General features: G+C 47.0%; 2 protein-coding genes across 2 annotated transcripts in view; one reads left to right on the forward strand and one right to left on the reverse strand.

Annotated features, from left to right (window-relative positions):
- The first annotated feature begins 3,765 nt into the window (after window positions 1-3,765).
- On the forward strand, window positions 3,766-5,786 carry RNF223 (ring finger protein 223). The gene is made up of 2 exons (XM_032232268.1): window positions 3,766-3,879; window positions 4,319-5,786. The coding sequence occupies exons 1-2, from the start codon at window positions 3,828-3,830 to the stop codon at window positions 5,170-5,172; spliced, it is 906 nt and encodes a 301-aa protein (XP_032088159.1). The 5' UTR covers window positions 3,766-3,827; the 3' UTR covers window positions 5,173-5,786.
- A 1,623-nt stretch (window positions 5,787-7,409) lies between these two features.
- Window positions 7,410-24,586, reverse strand: part of LOC116518825 (tyrosine-protein phosphatase non-receptor type 11-like) — a 43,019-nt gene continuing 25,842 nt past the window's right edge. The window contains exons 5-15 of the mRNA XM_032232358.1: window positions 24,185-24,304; window positions 23,970-24,083; window positions 22,495-22,591; window positions 21,950-22,029; window positions 19,632-19,787; window positions 18,764-18,895; window positions 15,853-16,007; window positions 13,738-13,805; window positions 11,644-11,795; window positions 9,508-9,608; window positions 7,410-8,195 (exon numbers count right to left, since the gene is read on the reverse strand). Of these exons, the coding sequence (XP_032088249.1) occupies window positions 8,108-8,195; window positions 9,508-9,608; window positions 11,644-11,795; window positions 13,738-13,805; window positions 15,853-16,007; window positions 18,764-18,895; window positions 19,632-19,787; window positions 21,950-22,029; window positions 22,495-22,591; window positions 23,970-24,083; window positions 24,185-24,304 (1,263 nt within the window). The 3' untranslated portion in view covers window positions 7,410-8,107. The remainder of the gene's footprint in view (window positions 8,196-9,507; window positions 9,609-11,643; window positions 11,796-13,737; window positions 13,806-15,852; window positions 16,008-18,763; window positions 18,896-19,631; window positions 19,788-21,949; window positions 22,030-22,494; window positions 22,592-23,969; window positions 24,084-24,184; window positions 24,305-24,586) is intronic.

Genomic DNA, 24,586 nt, shown 5'->3' on the forward strand with positions numbered 1-24,586 from the left:
CAAAATGTTCTCCCAAGTTTTATTCTTGGGTTTAGATCCCAAAGAGTGGATTTTCTGCGACTTTTTCAGGAGGAATTCACTCCCGGATCGATAACTTGGTTAGAAGAGATCTGGTGTTTGCGTAAAAGCAGTTTAATTTTTTTTTTAAAAAAAGGTCTGCAAAACTCCAGATGACCATTAGGGGCAGCAGAGAGATGTGGATCTCAAATGCTTTTCAGCCACCTAGTGTCTATTTGGAGTTTTGCAGCCCAGTATCTCCACGGATCATCCTCTACCTTGCTTAATGACCAAAGTTACAATTTGGGGGGGGGAAAAGTGACTTAAGACAAGTCCTTGCGTTTATGACCATTTCTGTGGTTACATGACCAAAATCCAGGTGTTTGGCAGTCAACATGTATGTATGATGGTTGAGGCGTTCCCGGGGTGGTGGTGGTTTGTCACTGTTTTCTGACCTCCCCATCGACAAGCAAACTCAACGGGGAAAGCCAAATTCGTTTTTGCGAGCAAAATTTAATGACTGCATCGCTTAGTGACGGAAGCTCTCCGGTTCCGAGGGCCGTCGCAACTCAAGGATTGCCCCTCCAGTTCTAATGAAACACAAAGAGGCAGGGGGATGCTGATTTAACAACGGTGATAAAACTTCAACCACAACTGGTTATTCCAGCAAGCCTCCGAGCATTTTTCCCGAGCGTGGTTATGGAATGACAATCTCTTGAGATAGCTTGGAGGGGAGCTCGCTCCTAGTTCTGCCACCTTCGGCGCGTGTTTCAATCACGTTGGCTGGAAGGCAAAAGGCGGCACACCTCTGTTCATAGAAATCCCTGTGTGTTAAAGTAATTGGAAGGCTCCACCTCTGGAAAGAGCTTTTGACAAACATCCGGGCGCGTGGTGACTTAATCACTCCAAGCATGGCAATTGTGTGACTTCAAAAAGGATGTGGCTAGAGGAGGCATGGGGACTCGTGCAGAGACACACCGGTCCTTGCCAGTAGGACGAATATCTCTGGGGCTTTATGAATAAAGGAAAGGTTCTGCATTTTATTTAAAAAAATAATGTCAAAAAGATACGGAGACTCTGGAAAGAGTGCAGAGAAGAGCCACAAAGAGGATTAGGGGACTGGAGGCTAAAACATATGAAGAACGGTTGCAGGAACTGGATTTTGTCTAGCTTAATGAAAAGGAGGACTAGGGGAGATATGATAGCCGTGTTCCAATATTAATAACAGCGAGTCAACCTATTCTCCAAAGCACCTGGACAAGAAGCAATGGGTGGAAACTAATCAAGGAGAGAAGCAAGCTAGAGCTAAGAAGGAATTTCCTGGCAGTGAGAACAATGAATCAATGGAACAACTTGCCTCCAGAAGTTGTGAATGCTCCAACACTGGAAGTTTTAAAGGAGATGTTGGACAACCATTTGTCTGAATTGGTGTAGGGTTTTCCTGCCTAGGCTGGACTGGAAGACCTCCAAGGTCCCTTCCCACTCTGTTATTCTGTTTCTAATCTGTTTGCTTTGGGGCATGGGTTTAATACCGTGAAGATGGATGGATAAAGCTACTGGAGGAACCTCCTGTTTGGGAGGGGGAGGTTGATCTCCTGGAAGGAGACCTCTTCTTGGAAAAACAAAATGAGGGGGGATCGCAATGGGGTATCTGGAAGAAGAGCGAGCTCCCTCCAACGGCAACTTTCAGCCGAAATCAAGACTAGTTGAATTCAAACTCCGCTTGGGGGAGATTTTGCGAAGGGATCGAGGAGCAATTCTTCAAGGATGGAAAGTGGCTTTTTTGGAGGGGTTTTTTTTTTTGCAGGCCTAAAACTTTTAGGAAACTTTTAAGAAAGTCCAGGATGTTTTTGCCCCTTATCAATTCCTTCCACAGATCCATTTGAAGAAAAAAAAAAACCCAACTTCGAAGTCCGTAACAATGCTGTAAGCTTTTTCCTAGCAAAATTGAGCACTAGTAAACTCCATCCTCTGAATAAAAATCATCACGCCGACTTATTTGGGGAAATGACATGGGTGACTCAGTTTCTTTAGGGTGGCTTTTACATTCTCCAGAACAGCCTGGCTCAGAAACCAGTTTTACTGGTTTGGGGGCAACAGACGCACCAATTAGTTTACCCACCATCTCCATCATACCACCACCCATTTGGGCTTTAAAGTGCACGCTAGCTTGCAAATTTTGCTGCCTTTCCATGCTTTTCGGACGGTGAGATTTGAATATAGAATACCGGAGTTGGAAGGAACCTTGTAGGTCATCTAGTCCAACCCCCTGACCAAGCAGGAGACCCTGTTACCATTTCTGACAAATGACAGTCCAGTTTCTTCTTGAAAGCCTCCAGGGATGAAGCTCCCACAACTTCCGAAGGCAACTTCTGTTCCATGGGTTGATTGTTCTCACTGTCAGAAAGTTCCTCCTTATTTCTAGATTGAATCTCTCCTTGCTCAGTTTCCATCCATCATTATTCCTTGTCTGGCCTTCGAGAGCTTTGGAAAATAGGTTGACCCCCTCCTCTCTGGGGCAGCCCCTCAAATATTGGAAGATGCTCTCCTGTCTCCCCTGGTCCTTCTCTTCACTAGACTCTGCCTTCTCTGCCAAATCTGCATTTCTCAATTTCTTAGAAGTTGCTCTGTCTAGTAAAGTTTCCAGTTTTAAAAAGAAAAGAATTGGGTTCAAACTTCAAACGCAACCGACGGAGCTTTCAAACTTTTGAGTTTGTCGTGGTTAACTTCCCAGCTGGATTTCCTGGGAGTTAAGAGGGAATTGGAGGAATCGCAAAATAAAAATAAGGATTTTTTTTTTAATCCCAGCTTTTGCCTTCTGCCCCCAAATATGGGGCTCGCAGCTCCTTTAGACAGGTGCCAAGTTCTGAGGAATAGGAATAGGAATAAGTTTATTTATAGGCCGCCCTTTTCCCTAAGGGGACTCAGGGCGGCTAACAACTTATAGGGAGGGGATACGAGAAATTAAACATGCCATAAATTTTTTTTAAAAAACACCAAGCGGTTAGTGCAATTGGCTGAAGATTTAATATGACCCGTAGTTCCTATTCAGAATGAGATGAAAGGAGAGGTGCGGTCAGATTATGGCGAGATTATGAGAATCAGGAAATTCCCCCCTCTGTGGTTTTTTTGCTTGATCATGCTTGCAACGTGGTGGGGGAAAAAAAAACCTAGCAAAGCCAAATTAAAATAGAACTGGGCTGCTTGCTACGGGGGGGAAAAAAATCTGCCAACACCGGAGCTGTTTTTCGCCTGTGTGTCTTCTTTGCAAGCCGACGGTGGAAATAACATTTATTTATATATTTGGAAGGCACGTGTGTTGTAAAACAGCAGAAGGATGCTCTTCCAATGGCTGGCTGGAGGGATGTAAATCTCTTTGTGGGAGAATCAGAAAACTGGTCCTCGTTTTGGGACGATCTCACATCTCTGTCCCCTTGGATAATCTGACAAATCCCAGCAATCCCACAAGAAAGGAAAATGCTGGGTTTTTTTCCTGGACGTCCAAGAAAAAAACAAGACAAGAGGCTTTCCTTAAGGCTTGGGGTCAGGCGTGGTAGTCCCAAAGCTGGGAAGAGGTGTGTGTGTGTGTGTGTGTGTGTGTGTGTGTAGAGCAAAGCTTCGCAGCTCATTGTTTGCTTCAGCTCCTAAAAACACAACAAAGGGCAGATTGCGTGGGAGTTTAGCCACGCTGGCATCCGCTATCTCCCTATCATCCTGAACAGACTTGTATTCTGGTTTGTCTTAGGCTTTGCGTGCAGCCAGCCAACTCTGCCCCCCCCTAGCAAACAGGGTCTCTACCTGGGACCCCCCCGAGATCCCTTGTGGATTTCATGGAGACAGCAACGCTCCTGCCTTCTCAAATTAGGAGAAGCACCGGCTGGGGTACGTGTGATTTTATTTTATTTTTCCTCTTTTCACGCAGCTCTTTCTTGGTGTTTTTGAGGAGGGGAGGGGAAATTCTCAAGTGTTGGAGTTCCCGGTTTCCAACAGTTGCTCTTCTGGACAAGTGAAGAACTTGTGGATTTTTATTCAAGGTTAAGGAAGTTTTGGAGAAGAAAGGGGTGGAGTCTTAGAAAGATTTAGGAAATAAACGTCTACGGCAGTGTTTCTCATCCTTGGAAACTTTTAAAGATGGGCGGACTTCAACTCCCCAAATTCCCCAGCCAGCATGGGCGGACTTCAACTCCCAGCATTCCCGGGCTGACTGGGGAATTCTGGGAGTTGAAGTCCATCTGACCTAAAGTTCCTCTGATTTGAGAAATACTGATGTAGGATGACTCCGTGTTGGCTTAATATTCATCCCATTTTCTTATTCCCCCAGGTTCCGTCATGTCCTGCTTAACCCAGATCTGGCACACTGAAGTGCCAGAATCGCCTCCCTCGTCTCCCCAAAGCCCAACCCCGGCAGACCCCCGCGAGAGACACATCCCGCTCAATCCGATCGTGATCATGTCTCCCTCTGCGGAAAACAGGCCCGCCGTGTGTTCGCCTGTGGGGTCTCCCTTGAGCTCCCCCATCGACGGGAAGACCAGGCTGGGCTCCCCAACGGAACGGCCCACCTCGCCGATCGAATGCTCCATCTGCTTCAACACCTACGACAACCTCTTCAAGACGCCCAAGGTCCTTCAGTGCCATCACACCTTCTGCTTGGAGTGTTTGGCCCGGCTGACGGCCGCCCTGCCGCCCAACCGGGTGGAAGACCAGCTCCCGTGCCCCTTCTGCAGGCAGCTCACCGAGATCCCGCTGGAAGGCGCGCCGGGCCTCCAGACGTGCAAAGAGCTGATGGCCACCTTACCGCCGGAACTCCAGAAGGAGAAAAGCCTCTGGATGGAAGGGACCAAGCTGTGTTGCCGACAGTGCTCCGATCCCGAGCACGCCCACACCTACGTCACCATCGACATTGCCCCCAGCAAGCCGGAAGTCCCCGAGACTCCCACCGAGGGTTTCATTGGACGCCTCTCCCGCTGCTCGATATGCGACGACTGGAAACGCGTCCTCCTGCTTTCCGTGCTCATCATCATCCTCTTCTGCATCATCCTGTGGCCCGTCCAGTGTATCGTCAAGACGGGAAACTTGAAGTGCCTCAACAAATTCACATACCCGCGGCCCAATTACGTGCCTTACCATCTCACCACCCGGGCCCCCACGCTGGACCTCACCAAGCTCGTGGCGTGATTGCCCGGGGGGGCTGTTGTACGGGTGCTGCTCTAATGTGGGGTGACCACTGGTCATTGGGGGTGGGGGGAGAAAGTCCACGAGAGTCTTAAGTCTCCTCTGGAAAGAACCGGGGAGATGGGGTGGACTTCTCCTGTCCGTTCTAGAAGATTGTGTTGGGTTCAATGGGCCGTCACTTTGACCTGGTACAACGCAACTCGTGAACGCTTGAGATTTCACCATCTTGGTCATGTCGACTTGAAACACACCTGTGCCCACTTCCACACCTCCTAGGTGGCTCTAGGGTCAGCCACAACCTGCTTTGCGAGACTCAACTGCCAAAGTCCGTGCAGAAGACCCCCTATTTTGCATGTAGGGGAGAACACACTTCACGGGGAGTATTATGACCGTGGCAAGTGAACCAAAAGGCTTTCCCCTCCAAGGACACGCAAATCCGAGACAATGGACCGGCCTCTGTGCATTCTTCCCCTTTTGCTGACCCTTGACACTTTGCCTCTGCCTCCGGTTTCGTTTGGGCGAAAGGAGAGGACACTTCATTTTCTATTGTTATTAAACATTTCAGTTTTATACCGCTGAATTGTGTGTTGGGACGGTTCTTATTGTTATTGTGGTGATATTTGTCTCCGCCCGGGGAAGATCAGAAAGGGGGAAACCAGATGTCACCGACAGAGAGGGAGGGACGATATTGGGGCAACTGAGATTATATATCAACAGTACTGGGGGATACTGGGGGAGCAGTGAGAGAGGATGAAGTCCTCGAATTACAATCACAATGGAGCTCAACATTTCCGTTGCTAATCAAGACAGGTGTGAATTTTTGCTCCATTTTACGACCTTTCTTGACACGGCGGTGAAATGAATCCCTGCATGTTGTTCATCCAGTCACCTGGTTGTTAAGTGAGGTCACAAAATGACTCAATTTGGGGCGCCGCAACTGTCGCCAATATGAATCAGTCGGCAAGAGATTGAATTTTGACTAGGTGACCGCGGAGGATGCTGCGACGGTCGTGTGAAAAACGGTCATAAGTCACTTTTTTTCCAGTGCCGTCGTAACTTTGAATGGTCCCTAAATAAACTGTTGTAAGTCGAGGACTCCCTGTATTGTATTAGCTTCAACTCTGCCTGTCTGTCGTAAAAGACCCGGTCATGTTCAGGCCTAAAAGAATTTGCAATATTATAATGTTTTTACCCTGTTTCCTTGAAAATAAGACCTCCTTGGATAATAAACCCAATTGGACTTTTGAGCACATGCGCTAAAATAAGCCCTCCCCCGAAAATAAGCCCTCCCCGAAAATATTACAAACCAGCAGCAGCCATGAGGTGACCTCGCTCGCCACCTCCTGCACCTCAAAAATAATAAGACCTCCCTGAAAATAAGGCCAAGCGCTTATTTTGGGGGGGTCAAAAGAAAATAAGACCCTGTCTTATTTTTGGGGAAATACGGTATTGATTGGGGCAGAGAATCCTGGGGTCCCACCAGTCTCAGCTAATGGTGATGGATGCTGGGAATTGTATTTTGGTCTCCACATTTTACTAGTCCCTGGGCTGATCTACCTGAACAATGCACAAAAGTAATTGGGGTCACAATTCTTCTTTAGGGTCAAACTCTCCTTCCGGGACTAAATTTCTCAGCTTTAACAACTTTAGAACGAGTCGACTTCAACTCCCAGAATTCCCTGGCCAGCATGCTTGGACTTCAACTCCCAGAATTCCCCAGCTGGCATGTGCAGACTTCAACTCCCAGAATTCCCCAGCCGGCATGTGTGGACTTCAACTCCCAGAATTCCCCAGCCGGCATGTGCGGATTTCAACTCCCAGAATTCCCCAGCCGGCATGTGCGGACTTCAACTCCCAGAATTCCCCAGCCGGCATGTGCAGATTTCAATTCCCAGAATTCCCCAGCCGGCATGTGCAGACTTCAACTCCCAGAATTCCCCAGCCGGCATGTGCAGATTTCAATTCCCAGAATTCCCCAGCCGGCATGTGCGGACTTCAACTCCCAGAATTCCCCAGCCGGCATGTGCGGACTTCAACTCCCAGAATTCCCCAGCCGGCATGTGCAGATTTCAATTCCCAGAATTCCCCAGCCGGCATGTGCGGACTTCAACTCCCAGAATTCTTGGGTCACCATGCTCAATGGTGTAACCCCCCCTGCTCTAAACAAAGACACTTGTTACTTCTATATATATATATATATACATTTCTTTTATATATATATACATACATACATACACACCCAGTTTGTAACATCTGTTACAGAGAACCAGAGACACTTGGGGAGGGATACAGAGTAACAAGAAAAGGAATTATATCTTGCCCTTTGCATAAATTAAACCAGTGTTTTTCCAGCTAGACAATTTTTTAAGTTGTGGACTTCGATTCCCAGAATTCCCCAGGTAGAAAACTTCTAGGATTCCCCAATCAGCAGGTTGGTGGGAGAATTCTGGGAATTGCAAGCCCACCTCTCTCTTAAAGTGGCCCAGGTTGAAATCCACTGAATGAGAGCAACAAGTGACGGAGTCTTAAGGTTGCGTTCATGATGGGAAATCCAGGTGGGAGTTTAAACACGGAAACTGGAGGAGGCAACGATAAACCTTGAGATGGAAATAAAACTGGTGTCCTTTCAGATCGCACCGGTACCTTGGAAGTTGTACGAGTTTGATCCCATCCATAAAAGCAGAGATGGAAAACTATGCCATTGTTTCGTTCCTCCCACCCCACCGTGGCGCAGTGATAAGTCTAAAAGAAAAATAATTCTGAAACGGGGTAGCTGGGAGAAACTGAGTTTTTCAACAGAGCTGGGTTTCCGGAGAGGAGTGCAGTGCTTGGGGATGCGATCCACTGGTCTGTCATATCGAGAGACAAAAACCACACACCTGGACACACTTGCCTACCTACTTTATAAGCCACCTGTCTCCATCCTGTTCTATAGCTACTATCTTCCTGAGTTGGTGAATCCCGAGACCTTGGCAGTTTTGATACTCAGGTTTTCGTAGACAGAGGTCGTTTCCTCATCAGCCACTCTGCGGAATAAAAGAGGAAGAATCAGCAACCGGCCTTACAAAAAAAAAAACGAGCAATGGCGGGGAGCTTTTGAACCCGTGTCCAAAATCTCAGGCTTACACAGGGCAACCAGCTTAGTCAACCGAACACATTGAGACACAGGCAGCTTCAGATATCGCCATTCATCCTCTTTTAACGACCTCGTAATCCCTTGCCGGGTGGAGTCTGGGCAACTGAACGGAGCTGAGTGTTTACTGGCCGGATGCCCTACCCTGTCGCCAGTGCGGAGTTTTGTTCAGCAGATATATTCTCATTGTGTCCAAAGAGAGAGAAACAGCTGTCTCTACCTAGGATCGAACTCACAGCCTCCTGATTATGAGGCGAGAGCTCCACCTCTAGGCCACCGCATCACTCACTTCAGATATCGCCATTAAATGGAGTTTATTATTATGGAGCATGTGAGGAATAACCATCATACCCCACGCAAGTTCAGATCTCCACTTAGATGAAGTACAGGTAGTTGTTGGCTTCATTTAGTGACTGTTCAAAGTTAACAATGGTGCTAAAAAATGACTTATGACCATTTTTCACACTTTACGACCACTGCAGCATCCCCACGGTCCTGCGATCCAGATGCTCGATCACTGATTCCTATTTATGATGGTCGCGGGGTCACGCAATCCCCTTTTGCGACCTATGGGCAAGACAAGTCAATGGGGAAGCTGGGTTCATTTAATGACCATGTGGCTAACTGAACAACAGCAATGATTCACTTAACACCCATTGTAAAATGAGGCAAGACTCACTTAACAAATGCCTTTCTTAGCAACAGGAATATTGGCCTCAGTTGTGGTCAAAAGTCAAAAACTACTGGTTATTTCCTTCACCCATTTTTTTTCCAATTACAGGTAGTCCTCGAACTTGTGACAATTCTTTAACGATGTTCAAAGTTATGAAAAAAAGTGGCTTAAAACTCGTCCTTGCAGTTACAACCGTCCCAGTGTCCCCTTTGCTCATGCACTTACATGATCAAAATTTGGATGCTTGGCAACCAAAATGGATTTACCATGATTGTCCAGTCCGTGTGTGTGTGTGTGTGTGTGTGTGTGTGTCATGGGGTCACGACCTTCCCAGATAGCTTCTAACAAGCAAAAATCAACGGTGGAAAACAAGATCCACTTAGCGTCTGTCTGAGCCACTTAACTGCTGCAGTGATTCACTTAACAACCATGACAAGAAAGGTTGCAAAATCAGGTCGTAAGATGAGGAATACTTGCAATTCCTATGATGGTGGGGGGGGGGGGAAAGGGAGAGGAGAGAAAAGGATCGTACCCTATCTGGAGCCGAGGTGAAGCAGGGCGAGGTTTGGCTCGGGGGTTTTCCATCGGCAAGTACCGGATGTTTAAGTAAGCCGTGTCCTTCCGCAGACATCTCTGAAATAGAATTCCATTAAGTTTGATGATTATTCATGATAGCAGCGTTCCGATATCTCAGGGGCTTCCCCAAAGAAGAGGGAGTCAAGCTATTCTCTCCAAATCACCTGAAGGCAGGACAAGAAGCCATGGATGGAAACTAATCCAGGATAGAATCAACCAAGAACTAAAGAGAAATTTCCCGACAGTGAGAATAATTAACCAGTGGAACCGCTTGCCACCAGAAGTCGTGGGTGCTCCAACACTGGAAGCTTTTAAGAAGAAACTGGCCAGCTATTTGTCTGAAATGGTATAGAGTTTCCTGCTTGAGCGATGGGGGTTGGACTAGAAGACCTCCAAGGTCCCTTCCAACTCTGTCGTTCTCTCATTCTGGCTATTCTCCTGTTATTTTTTTTCTGTTCTGCTCTATGATGAAATCCTTATTTTCAAATTCGGTGTTGACACCGTTGGGTAATTGTTGTGTAAGTGTCCGTGGAGGATTCCCGGATTTGAGTCTTCTGGCAGAGAAATGAGGAAGGCTCGCATGCAGTAACAATAGATATAACAGTAGCACTTAAGACTTATATACCCGGTGTGTGTGTGTGTGTCAAACATTTTAGCAACTGGTTCTCTGCCCAGTTGCTGGGTGGGTGTGGCCATGGTGGGTGTGGCTGGGTGGGCGTGGCCTACTCAATCTCCTACACCACACGGGGTGTTCTCGCCCTTCCGAGGCTCCGGAGGCTTTCTGGAACTTCTGCTACACCTGTTTTTTGCCCTTTCCGAGCCTCCGCAAGCACCCTGAACTTACCTCCATCCAAAACGAGCCACGTGGAGACTCCTGAATCCGACTCGCAGGCTGCTTAAATCTGGCCCGTGGGGCCGGCCTGGAAATAGCCAAGGACCAACCTGTGGTGCCTTTCTTTGGCAGTCAAAATGGGGCATGTGATTGATTGATTGATTGATTTAATAAATTTATAGGCCGCCCAATCCCGAAGGACTCCGGGTGGCTTACAGAAAATAAGTTTTAAAAATATAAAAAATTAAAAACAGAGGAAAACAGATTAAAAACCACATCATGCACCCAATCTGATCGGGGCTGGACCTCAGTCATGAGGTCAACAGCCCCAGGCCTGCTGGAATAGCCAGGTTTTAATAGCCTTTCGGAAGGCCATGAGAGTGGGTAGGGTCCGGATCTCTGGGGGTAGTTCTCTGGGGGGCCACAGGAGGCATTTCAGGCCAGAAAAGGGGCACGGGGTTGTGTGTATGAGCCCCCCCCCCATTTTGGCTGGCAGGGTGCTGCGGGAGGCCGTCCAGGCTGAAAACGGGGCCAGAGGGGGGGGGGGCTCGCACAGCCTCCCCGTGCCCCGTTTTGGCTGGCATGGTGCTGCAGGAAGCGTCCGTCCCATCTCCCCCACCCAAGCCGGCCCGCGGAGGAGAACTACAGTGCTGATCGGGCCCTCAAAGAAATCCAGTTTGACACCTCTGGTCTGGACTCTTCTTAAAAATCTCCACTGATGGAGCAACCACAATTTCTGGTGGCGAGCTGTTCCACTGGTTAATTGTCCTCCCTGTTAGGAAGTTTCTCCTTAATCCCAGGTTGCTTCTCTCTTTGGTTACCGTATTTTTCAGACTATAAGACGCACCGGCATATAAGACGCACCAAGATTTCGAAGAGGTAAGTAAGAAAAAAAAATGTTTTTGTCCTCCCCAACCCCCAGGAGCACTCGGCAGGCTTCAGCAGGGCTGGGGGAAGGCAAAAACGCCCCCGGTTTCGCAAAAAACGGGCAGAAAATGGACCCTTTTTTTGCAAAAACAGAAGCGTTTTTGCCTTCTTCCAGCCCTGCTGAAGCCTGCAGTGTGCTGCTGGGGGAAGACAAAAACACCTCTGTTTTTCAGAATAATGGCCCATTTTTTTGCAAATTGTGGGGGTGGGGCTTCAGGAGCCCAAAATTGGCTGTATTCTACTTATAAGACGCACCAACATTTCCACCCTCTTTTAGGCGGGGAAAAGGTGCGTCTTGTACTCTCAACAATACGGTAGTTTCCAGTTCTTCACCTGTTCCTCTTCTAGCTCCTTCTGCTGCATTGCGATGAACTGCTGCACAGCCATGTAGACAAATTTGTACTGGGCTTCCGTTTGCACCATGCCCGACCTCTGTCTCCGTACCATCTGGATTGTCTTCGGGATGTCGATGTCACAATCCAAACCTATTGTGAGTAAGAGAAAAGAGAGAGGGGAGATGTTTAAAAAATTGCCACGCAAGCAGGTAAGAGAATCAGCGTGCCGACGTTAAACTCTTACACTCATATTACTATTACTGAATGCCATATTTTTTCGGAGTATAAGACGCACCCTTTTCCCTCAAAAAAGAGGCTGAAAATCTGTGTGCATCTTATACACTGAATACAGCACTTTTTGCCTCCCGAAACCTCGCATCCTTCACCAAAATGGTCATGCATAGCCTTTAGGAGGCTTACAGAGTGCTCCTGGGGGCTGGGGAGGGCAGAAATGAGAGAAAAAACGGGCCGTTTTCAATTTTGCCCCCCAGCCACCAGGAGTACTCTGCAAGGCTCCCAAAGGTTATGCATGCCCTTTTTTTGACAAAAAACGGGCTGTTTTTTGCTTGCCCCCCACCCTCCCCGGAGCACTCTATAAGCCTCCTAAAGGCTATTCATACCCTTTTTTTGTGGAAAAAAAACAGGCTGTTTTGGGGAGGTCTGCAGAGTCCCAAAACTTTTTTTTAAAAATTTGCCTCTTCAAAACCTTGGTGCGTCTTATACTCCGGTGCGTCTTATACTCCGGTGCGTCTTATACTCCGGTGCGTCTTATGCTCCGAAAAATACGGTAGTCCTTAACGTGCAACCACAATAGGGACTGGAAACTTTGTTTGGAGTGGTGCAATCCTCACGCGAGGCATCACGGGATCACATCTGACTTTGCAACCGTTTTTGACCACAGTTGTTACGTGAGATATCAATTGTGACTTCCTGCCGTCTTCCCCATTGCGTTTGCTTGTTGGAAGCTGGCTGGGAAGGTCGCAATTTGTTCGATGATGTGAGTGAGAATGTTGTAAGCGTGCAACATTTGCCAAGTGTCCGAAGCATGATCCCATGACCGGAGGATGCCTTGATTGTTGTAAATATAGGTAGACCTCGACTTACGACAGTTCATTTAGTGACTGTTTGAAGTTACAACAGCGCTGAAAAAAAATGACCCAGGATCGTTTTTCACACTTACAACCGTTGTGGCATCCCTGTGGTCACGTGATTTATGTTCAGATGCTCGATCATCCTCCTCCTCCTCTTTTAACAACCCTATAATCCCTTGCGGGGTAGAATCTGGGCAACTGAATGGAGATGAATATTTACTGCCAATTACCTCCCAAAGACCTATTAGATCCCACAGATTAGGCCTCCTCCGAATTCCATCCGCCGGCCAATGCCGATTGTTGACCACCCGGAGGAGGGCCTTCTCTGTGGCTGCTCCGGCCCTCTGGAACGATCTCCCCGTGGAGATTCGGACCCACACCACCCTTCAGGCTTTCCGCAAAGCCGTCAAGACCTGGCTGTTCCGACAGGCCTGGGGCTGATGAGTTCCCATCCCCACTCGAATCGTGTGGCTGTTGACTGTTTTTAAATTGTTTCCGTATTTTGCCTTTTGATTTTTTCTGTATTATTCCCTCCCCTTTTGGTTTGTTAGCCGCCCTGAGTCCCTCCGGGAATAGGGCGGCATACAAGTGTAATAAACCTTGAACTTTGAACCTACTGGCCAGATGCCTTTCCTGACGCCAATACAGAGTCTTATTCAGCAGATATATTCGTAATGTGCCCAGAGAGAAATATCATTCAGATGTTTGATAACGGTTTCATATTTATGACGACCTGGAGTCAGGCGATCCCTTTTTTTGTGACCTTCTGGCAAAGCACAGTCAATGGGTGGGGGGGGGACACAGATTCACTTTACAACCGTGTTACTAACTTAACAATGGCAGTGATTCACTTAACAATGGTGGCAAGAAAGGGAGGCAAAACTCACTTTAAGATGTCTCATTTAGCAACAGGAATTTGGGGCTCAATTGTGACCGTAAGTCGAGTTCTACCCGTAATTGCTCCCTGTACAAAATCAGAGGAAAGGCAAGGTTGTGTTTACCTTGTCGGTGAATTGTGTCCACCAGCATGTCTATCACGATGATCGTGCCCGTTCGGCCTATCCCAGCACTGGGAAAAGGAGAGAAAGGGAAGAGGTCGAAGGTCACCCACACAACTCTCTCTGCTGAAGTCAACACTATAGTCACTTGTCTGAAAAGATATACTGTACATTCTCCTGCTTGAGCCGGGGGCTGGACTAGAAGACCTCCACGGTCCCTTCCAGATTCTATTCTATTCTGTTCTATTCAGGAGTGGGCTCCTGCCAGTTCTAACCTCTTCTATAGAAGAAGGTTCCACAAATCCACAGTGCCGTTTAGAACTGGTTCCAGCTCCCTCCCCCCGCCCGTCCGCATATCATCAAGATGAAGAGCGAGGGGAGGAATTCTGGGAGTTGAAGTCCACAAGTCTTAAAGCTGTCAAGTCTGAACACCCCTGGGGGTTTTTTTCTAAAGGGTTAGGGGTGGAAGGGTCTTGTAACTTGACAGCTTTAAGATTTGCGTGCTTCAAATGCCAGAGTTTCTGAGCCAACATCTTGGTTGCTAAGCAAGAGCATTGTTAAGTGAGTTTCACCAGTTGGCCATGCCCACCTGGTCAAAAGGCTGGCAAGCCGCTCCCACAAAGCTGGCCACACCTACAGAAGAGGTTCTAAAAAATTTTGAAGCCCACCACTGGTTCTATTCTATTCCATTCCTTATTCTATCCTATCCTATCCTACCCTACCCTACCCTATCCTATTGTCTATCCTACTATTCTATTCTATTCTATTCCATTCCCTATTCTATTCTATTCTAGCCTATCCTATTGTCTATCCTACATTCTATTCTATTCTATTCCATTCCATTCCCTATTCTATTCTATTCTATTCTATTCTAGCCTATCCTATTGTCTATCCTACATTCTATTCTATTCTATTCCATTCCATATTCTATTCTATCCTATTGTCTATCCTACATTCTATTCTATTCTATATTCTATTCTATCCTATTGTCTATCCTACATTCTATTCTATTCCATTCCATTCCATTCCCTATTCTATTCTAGCCTATCCTATTGTCTATCCTACATTCTATTCTATTCTATTCCATTCCCTATTCTATTCTATCCTATTGTCTATCCTACATTCTATTCTATTCTATTCTATTCCATACCATTCCATTCCCTATCCTATCTTACCTTATCCTATTGTCTATCCTACATTCTATTCTCTTTCATTCCATTCCCTATTCTATTCTATTCTATCCTATTGTCTATCCTACATTCTATTCTATTCTAATCCATTCCATTCCCTATTCTATTCTACCCTATTGTCTATCCTACATTCTATTCTATTCTATTCTATTCTATTCTAATCCATTCCATTCCCTATCCTATCTTACCTTATCCTATTGTCTATCCTACATTCTATTCTCTTTCATTCCATTCCCTATTCTATTCTATTCTATCCTATTGTCTATCATACATTCTATTCTATTCTAATCCATTCCATTCCCTATTCTATTCTACCCTATTGTCTATCCTACATTCTATTCTATTCTATTCTATTCTATCCTATCCTATCCTATTGTCTATCCTACATTCTATTCTATTCTATTCTATTCTAATCCATTCCATTCCCTATTCTATTCTACCCTATCCTATTGTCTATCCTACATTCTATTCTATTCTATTCCATTCCATTCTATTCTATTCCATTCCCTATTCTGTTCTGTTCCATTCTATTCTATTGTCTATCCTACATTCTATTCTATTCTATTCTATTCCATTCCATTCCATACCATTCCCTATCCTATCTTACCTTATCCTATTGTCTATCCTACATTCTATTCTCTTTCATTCCATTCCCTATTCTATTCTATTCTATTCTATTCTACCCTATCCTATTGTCTATCCTACATTCTATTCTATTCTATTCCATTCTATTCTATTCTATTCTATTCTATTCCATTCCCTATTCTGTTCTGTTCCATTCTATTCTATTGTCTATCCTACATTCTATTCTATTCTATTCTATTCTATTCTATTCTATTCTATTCTATTCTATTCTATATTCTACTCTATACACCATCACAGGCTCAGATGGAAGACCCCAAAATCCAAGCCTCCGGATGTCCCTCACCTGCAATGCACCACAATTGGTCCCGACTCTGGAATACTTCTGTGAGCCTTGTTGACTTGGTCCAAAAAGCTGAGGACTCCGCCCGGTTCGTTTGGGACGCCGTGATCAGGCCAGCTGAAATACTGGAAGTGCTTAATTTTTCTGGGCCGCTCTTCCTGGACGGAAGGAGAGAGGGATCAGATTAAATCACAGAGAAATCGGTGGACAGAAATCAGAAAGGAGGAGGCGATAAGATCTCGCTGCTTTAGCAGAGCAAGGAAGATACCCAGAGATGATTCACACCCTGGTCAGTGTCTCTTTGCACTTCTACCATCAGGCAGAAGGCATCAAAAGTATAGACAGCCGAACAAACAGGTTTCAAGATAGCTTCTATCCTTGGGCTGCGAGACTTTGAAATACAACCACAATCACTCCGTGCACACGCTAGTTTTTTTCTTTTTTTCTTCCTTTTTTCGTTTCTGTTATAATTTTGCACCAGTGTGGTTAAAACCAATTCCGTTGCATTTAAGTAACAATGGCAATAAAGATTATACTTATAAGCCGCCTGGGAAAGACAAGGGAAATCATAAAGCCATAAAAAAGCAAAAGTTAGAATATTTTGGACATGTTGTTGGGGCCCGCTAGCTGCCAACGGACCTGGAGGCAGACTCGGACGATGAGGAGGTTGGGGAAGAATGTGGGCCAGTTCTGGAGCCTGGGGAAGGCTCTAATGAATGCTCTGTGTCAATGCATAGATAGACCCAGGGCCGTCTTGGCATTTCCCAGCCACCAGAGAGGCAGCTGCCTTTGTAGGCTGATATGAGTGAGGAGGAAGAACAGCTGGGGCCTGTTCCATATGAGCAGTTTCCACAGAGCAGTTAGGAGAGGTGAACAATGGAGGACAAGGAGTTGGCTCAGGAAGCAAGGCACACATGGACACTGAATGGCCCCTCCCTGGCTGGGGAATAAATAGAAGGAAAGGGGAGTGGTTGTTGTAGGAGACAACAGTTCGTATTTCTGAAGATTTTGCTCATTGTGTTTCGTGCCACAAAGACTGCTCGCCAGAACTTAATTTGAAGCCTTTCGGCTGGGAGCTCACGGCCTTCCCATTATCATACTGAACTGATAAGGTCTGTACTACAGTTAACTCCTTGCAGGATTCTTGCCCGGACTTTTGGGTGGGTGAATGCCATTTATTCACAAGAGGTAAATAAGGAGGGGTTTTTCGTGACCAGGAATTCTGTTTCTTGCTTCTGCTAAGGCTGGGTCACATGTGATGTCCAGACACCCGGACAAAAATACGGCATCCTTCACTTAATCCTCCAGGAAAAGATTGAAGGCAAATCAGATCCAGGCAGTAGAAGAACATAACGGCTTCAAAATCTAAGGGACCGGTTTGGACAAAATTCAGCAACATTTTTGTCTGTGGCTGTTGATAAAAATAGGATCGCCAACATCCAATGATGGAAACGGCACAAGAAAAAGAAATAGTTACGTGTCCCTGTGATGGAGACTTCCCCAATTTGGGAGAAGTCGGTGCGGGAATCGTGAAGTGTGATGACCAGGAAAGCAAGTCACTGAAGATTAACATAAACAGAAATAGGTAAATATTTGCACGCTGCCCACGCGGGGGAAATAACACAACCCCGGCTCTGCGGTTGTGGGCTCCTTTCCTGGAACTCCTGAGTCACTTTGCATTTGCAACAAGGAAATACGACGGCCGAGAGGAAGACGCCCCCGAAAGGGTGTGAGTCATTCAACCACTGAAGGAAATTGGGCTGGCCTCACCAGAATGTCGGAGGGATGAAGTGGCGAGAGGTTGTCAGAATAAGACCCCTGGGCAGACTGGAAAACACGACAAAGGGCCCAAAAAGTACACTCGAAATGAGACGAAAAGGAGAAAGCAACTGCGTATTTTGGACCCGCATTTGAAAACGGCAAAGCACATTAATGGTCGGAGATAAAAATCTGCTCTATTATTCTGCAGCATTTTACGGGGCCCCACAAATTTAAGGCGACATGTCAAAACATTCCATTAAAAAACCCGCTTGCTATCTAGAGCAGGGGTGTCAAACTGAAGGCCTGCATAGCCAGACTGGGAATATCAAAGGACCGGCCTGCAGTGACTCTGCCAGTCAAAATGGGCTCTTTGCCCCCCATCCCCCGGTGGCCCGTTTTCAGCCTTCCTGGCTAGCAGAGTGTTGCAGGAGGCCGAAGAGGCTGAAAACGGGCCACAAGGGTGGGGAGGCTCAGGAGGCCTCTACGCAGCCCGTTTTCGGCTGGCAGATTGCTGCTGGTGGTGTCCGTCCCGTCTCCTCCCACCTCCCTGAAGAGAACTACAATGCTCATTCGGCCCTCAAAGAAATCCCATTTGACATCCCTGTCCTAGGACGACAGATTTCCACACTTACCGTATTTTTCAGAGTATAAGACGCACCAAGATTTTGAAGAGGTTAAAAAAAAAAAACATTTTCGCACTGTGCAGACCTCCCAAACCCTCTGCATGCCTCATTTTTTTGTGGAAAAATGGGGCATGCAGAGAGCTTGAGAGGCCTGCAAAGTGCTCCTGGGGGCTGTGGGGGAGGGGCAAAACCGAGCAAAAAACAGCCCATTCATAGCCTTTAGGAGGCTTGTAGAGTGCTCCTGGGGGCTGGGCAAAAATGAGCCACAAACGGCCCATTTTCTGCTCATTTTTGCCCTCCGCAGCCCCCAGGGGCACTTTGCAGGCCTCTCAAACTCTCTGCGTGTCCATTTTTGTGAAGGGGGTGGGGTTTCGGGAGGTGAAAAATGCTGTATTCAGTGTATAAGACGCACCCAGATTTTCAGCCTCTTTTTTTGGGGGGGGAAGGTGCGTCTTATACGCCGAAAAATACAGTAGTCGGCACGAGCACTAGAAACATGACTGCTTTTCAAAAGAGAACCCCCAATCTACCCTGTCTGTCCGTGCGATCTGTAAATCCCGGATGTAGTAACCCTGACATTCTCGCTCCCCGATATTCTGCACGCCGATTTGGCCGAATTCCTTCGTGCAGTTTTCATCCGGCCAGTAGCGAAAACACTTGTTCTGCAAGACAAAAAAAAAGGAGAGAGACAAACTCAGTTCACGCAACACTTGTGAAGCCGGAAAACTGTTTCGCTGGGTTGATATTTTTTTTTTAAAACGGTGCGGAGTGAAGATAAGGAGGGCTTAGCGTCTCCTGTTAATCCAGCTAGTTAATGTTCTGAGTGAGGCTTCCCAAGAGCATGAAGCAAACTCCTGGTCCCGACAAAAACCTTTTTATTAATTGACTGTGAATTCTGCTCATTCACATCCAGCAAAGTCTTTTGAGGGAGGATTTACAGTCACAGAGCTTATCTGGCTTGGAGAGCTACCAGGCCAATATCTGCAGAACTTGGCAAGGAGTCTCGGAGAGTCACGAACCAATGAAATAAACTCATTGTCGCCTGCAAACTCCACTCCCCTTTCGCTCCGCCTTTATTTCCTCTGGGAGGGGCCATTCATCATCCACCTGTGGCCTTACTCCCAAGTCGACCCCTGTTCTTTAGCTGTTCCCTTCGTCTGGCCACTCTGCGCATGCGCACACTGGGAACAGGCTCCAGCTGTTCTTCTGCTTCACTGATGTCTGACTCTGAAGGCAGCTGATAACTGTCAGGCGGCCCTGGCCCCCTCTCTGCCTCCGACACAGAGCTCTCATCCGAGCCTTCCCCAGACTCCAGGACTAGCCCAGGTTCCTTCCAACCTCCTCACTGCCCGAACCAGCTTTTGATGTGATGGGGGAAGGGCCCTAGGAGGGGCTCACCCTTCCTCGCTCGACCTCCTTGGTGGTCATGACGATGATGTGGGTGTTTTCCTGGTAGATCATGGTCCAGAAGTCATTGACGGTGCTTTGGAGGCAGCCCTGGGTGGCGATGTAGACTTTAAAGTGTTCGGCGCTGCACCCGTCTTCAAGAGTGTTCTAGAGCAAGGGAGAGAGGAGAGGTGAGAATTGCTAGACGCGGGGAAGGGGGAACGGTAAGCGGGACCCTTACTACCCTCCTGGCCTTCCACAAAGCCACCAAGTCCTGGCTGCTCCAGCAGGCTGGGGGGCTTGTGAAACACCCAGCCCCACGGAAATTGTGAATGTTGTGCCTTTTTTTAAAGTGTTGTCTTGTCTATTTATCCCCTTTCCCTTGTCTGTTGTGAGCCGCCCGGAGTCCTCCGGGAGTGGGCGGCATACAAGACAAATAAAATGAATGAATGAATGAATGAACGGTATCTAAGCCAGGGACCACAAATTAGGAAAGGCAGGGGCAAATAGATTAGCGGAATAATACAGTTGGAAGGGACCTTGGAGGTCTTCTAGTCCCACCCCCGCTCAAGCCGAAGACCCTAGACCATTTCAGACAAATAGTTGTGCGGTTTCCTCTTTAAAAGTCTGCAGGGTTCGAGCAGTGTTGGAAAGCTCTGGCTGAACTAAATCACCAGCCACTGAAGCGATCACTGAATTAGGCTCCCTCATTAGAGTTAATTAGATTGTCTGCCTTTTTTTTTTTAATGAGCTGATTGGATTTCAACTGCAGAGTCGGAAGCATTCCCGCTGCCCCGTGCAGGCCAAACGTTTACACGTCTCTTACGCGCTGCATTTATTTTCAATCTCAGGAGCAAGGGAGTAGGCTCCAGCCTTCCCTTCGAGTGCACAGAAAGTGTGAAAAATAATGCTGTTATTTTTCAGAGTATACGAGTATCCTGCCCCCCTAAAAGAGGGTGAAAATTTGGGTGTGTCTTATACACCGAGTGTATTGAACATTCTATAGACATTTATAGCTATTGACTTACCTCCTTGCAGCAAACAGCAAACAGCCTGTTTCAGTTTAGCCTGATTGGAAGGGGAAAAAAATCTGCCTCTGCCTCCCAGCAATTTACCTCCTTATAGCAAACGGGGAAAATGGGGCTTGCGGAGGTGGCAATACACTATGGCAATCCCTGCAGCATGAAACAGCTGATCATCGGGAGGCCCCTGCTGAAACTGAAATTTGCTGTTTGCTGCAAGGAGGCAAATTGCTGGGAGGCAGAGGCAGATTTTTTCCCCCTTCCAATCAGGCTAAACTGAAACAGGCTGTTTGCTGTTTGCTGCAAGGAGGTAAGTCAATAGCTATAAATGCCTATAGAATGTTCAAATTATTAGACATTTTTTAAAGACGGCTTCGTTATTGTTCTAGACAACTTAACGAAATGAAGAAGCTTTTTAAAATAAATGCTTGATCTGAAGAGGCCCAGTGCTATTGTACCTTCTTTTAAATAGCAGAAAATAACTATACTTCCAGAAAGCCACATCAATTTTAACAGCATCTGTCTGTACTGTTCGCTGTTTGTTGCAAGGAGGCAAATTGCTGGGAGGCAGAGCCAGGCTTTTTTTCTCTTGTTTTCCTCCCCAAAAGCTAGGTGCATCTTATACTTCAGAGCGTCTTATACTCCTGAAAATACGGTAAGTGTTCTGCAAATGTTGGGAAACATGTCCCTAATGAATCATCTTAGATCAACTACCTCCCAAAGACCCGTTAGATCACACAGGGTCGGCTTCCTCCGGGTTCCGTCCACCAGCCAATGCCACCTGGCTACCACCCGGGGGAGGGCCTTCTCTGTAGCAGCTCTGGCCCTTTGGAATGAACTCCCCGCGGAGATTCGGACCCTCACCTCTCTCCAGGACTTCCGGAAAGCCATCAAAACCTGGCTGTGCCGGCAGGCCTGGGGTTGATGAGTTCCCCTCCCCTCTCGACTTGTATGGCTGTGTGATTCTCGTGTATTTTAATTACGTGTATTGTGTTTTATGTCGCCTTTCCCCCCCTGAGTTGTTCGCCGCCCTGAGTCCCTCCCGGAGAAGGGCGGCATACAAATAAACTAAATCAATCAATCAATCAATTAATCAATCAATCAACGCCCAGTTGGTTCCAACCCATGGAACAGAAGTTGTCTTCAGAAGATGTGGGAGCTTCATCCCTGGAGGCTTTCAAGAAGAGACAGGACTGTTATCTGTCAAAAATGGTGTAGGGTCTGCTTGGGCGAGGGGTTGGACTAGATGACCTACAAGGTCCCTTCCAACTCGGTTAATCTAATCTAAACCAGTTGCCTGCCACTCACCTTAATATAATTGGCATTGATGTAATCGGAATTTGGGACTCTGGGATCGGCATTCCGGAGAGCCACCCGGGTTGTGTCAACTGCAAAGGGAGGGAAACAACATAAACGCCGGGGGGAAATTAGCACCTGTCTTGAAAATCGCAGAAATTTTAATTTGCTGCCCAGATTTATATTATCCTGAATCCCATTTAAAAGGCTGTCGGAGTGCGCACAGTGTGACTATGTGAGACAACCCAGGAGCAAATATAGTAAACAGAGGTTTATATTTAAATAGTTATTTTATCTACAAAGAATATATACATACACGTACTTTAGTCAGACCTCAAATAAACAGCAATTACAGCCCAGAAACACACATAGAGGGAGATACTCCCGAACAGGGCCTCTTCTTATTACAGGCTCTTAAAGTGATATCAGCCCAAAAACCTTGCTGACTCATTCCTAGCATTACATCATCGTAGCAGCAGGTCCGCCCTTAAATCATTACTCTGACAAAGACAAAATATTTCCTACTTTTAGGATAGTTCGACCCTCAGAGTTCTTACATGGAAGGATATTTTTGTAGCGATTTTTCGCCTTGTTCTCGGCTCGCTGCCCTTCCTTCCTGGGGTAGAGAAATTTGCACTCCTGTTGCTGTAACATCTGTGGGAACCAAGAAGTTGGAAAAGCATCAGCGTTCCCATTTGTTCGTGGGCGCCAGGCTTTAAAACAAACCCCATTATCCCCAGCAATGGCCTAAGTCAGGATGATGACAGGGTTGAACTGCTCTGAAGACTGCCACCGGTTTGCTTTTCGCGCATATGCGCACCAACACGGCTCATCATCGGAGCTACAGGTTCGCCCAAACAGGTAGCAAATAAATAAATAAATATGCTACCGGACGATCAGCTGTGCAACAATCAGCTTCATCACGCAGCACAGCTGATTGTTGCACAGCTGATCATGGAAACTACCAGTTCGCCTGAACCAGTTTGAGCAGACCGGTCTGAACCGGTATCATTTCACCCCTGGATGATGGGAAAAATCCCACCCCAACTTTCCATATCTGTCCGGGTGAAAGTTTCCAGATGTCAGACCTGATAGCCATCTTTTAAATTTGGGCCTTCAGGCCTGCCACATTTTCTACTGAGAGAAAATGGGAGGGAGGGATTATATGGAGTATGGGAGATATATAGTCGAAATAACATTCTTTTCTCAGAGAGTCAAGGACACCTTTGACCTACACATGGAGTGGTGTGACTGGGAGGTATCTCCAGTTGGGATGGTGCCTGATTAGATCATGTGATGGACATGTTGTTAGGCCTCGAAACCCTCTTTTAAATTTGGGCCTTCAGGCCTGGCACATTTTCTACTGAGGGAAAATGGGAGAGGGGATTATATGGAGTATGGGAGATATATAGTCGAAATAACATTCTTTTCTCAGAGAGTCAAGGACACCTTTGACCTACACATGGAGTGGTGTGATTGAGAGGTATCTCCAGTTGGGATGGTGCCTGATTAGATCACGTAATGGACATGTTGTTAGGCCTCGAAACCATCTTTTAAATTTGGGCCTTCAGGCCTGCCACATTTTCTACTGAGGGAAAATGGGAGAGGGGATTATATGGGGTATGGGAGATATATAGTCGAAATAACATTCCTTTCTCAGAGAATCAAGGACATCTTGCCCGGCAGCTGCAATGTGTGTGACTGGGAGGCATCTCCAGTTTTGGATGGTTCCTGATTGGACCAAGGGATGGACATGTGGGTGCTGGGCAGGGACCTGAACTTTTTTTTGAGTGGGGGAAACCTGGAGACTTTCAGATTCTGGTTTTCCCAGATGTGCCAATATGACACCTCTAATAAAATGGAACTTTTGAGGAACCTCAAGCTTCGGAGTCTTTTTTTGTTGGGGGTGTTACTTGGAACCCTGACACCAGAATTCCGCCATGCAGTTCATGCTAGGAATGCTGGGAAATCACTTCCCCAGGCCGGAAGGAACGAAAGGAGATTTGATTGGCCCTTCCCCTCCCCCCCGTACCTCAAATTCCTCCCAGAATCCTTGCTTCGCCTTTTCGCTCTGGTCGGCCATCTTGTTCAGCTCTTTGACTCGGTTCTCAATGTTGGCGGCAATGATCCGGGTGGCGTTGAAAGGCTGGCAGAGACAGAATCTTCTCTAGATGTTGAAGGAGAGAAAGACCTCCCTCCCAGTCTCTATCCCCCTGGTTAAACGCTCGGCACAGGTGACCACCTTACCTGTTTCAGGTGTACCACGACCCCTGACTTCTCCACCATGGGGTTCTTCTTGTAATGCTCCACCAGGTCCGCTAGGGTGTCAAACCGTTCCCCGCCACCTACGTCATACTTCCCGTCCAGCTGCCAAAGGAGAACCAGGAAGAGCAATAGCCCTTGAGACTTATATACCGCTTTGCAGTGCTTTTACTGCCGTGTCTAAGTGGGTTTACAGAATCAGCCTCTTGCCCCCAACAACTTTGGGTCCTCGGTTTACCGAACTCAGAAGGATGGAAGGCTGAGTTGACCTGGAGCCAGTCAGTCAGGATCGAACTGCTGGCAGTGGGCAGAGTTAGCCTGCAATACTGCATTCTAACCACTGGGAGGGAGGGAGAGAGGATTCATTTTACCCACCTCGGAAGGACG

Source organism: Thamnophis elegans, chromosome 15, assembly GCF_009769535.1.
Source record: "Thamnophis elegans isolate rThaEle1 chromosome 15, rThaEle1.pri, whole genome shotgun sequence".
NCBI classification, from domain to species: Eukaryota; Metazoa; Chordata; class Lepidosauria; order Squamata; family Colubridae; genus Thamnophis; species Thamnophis elegans.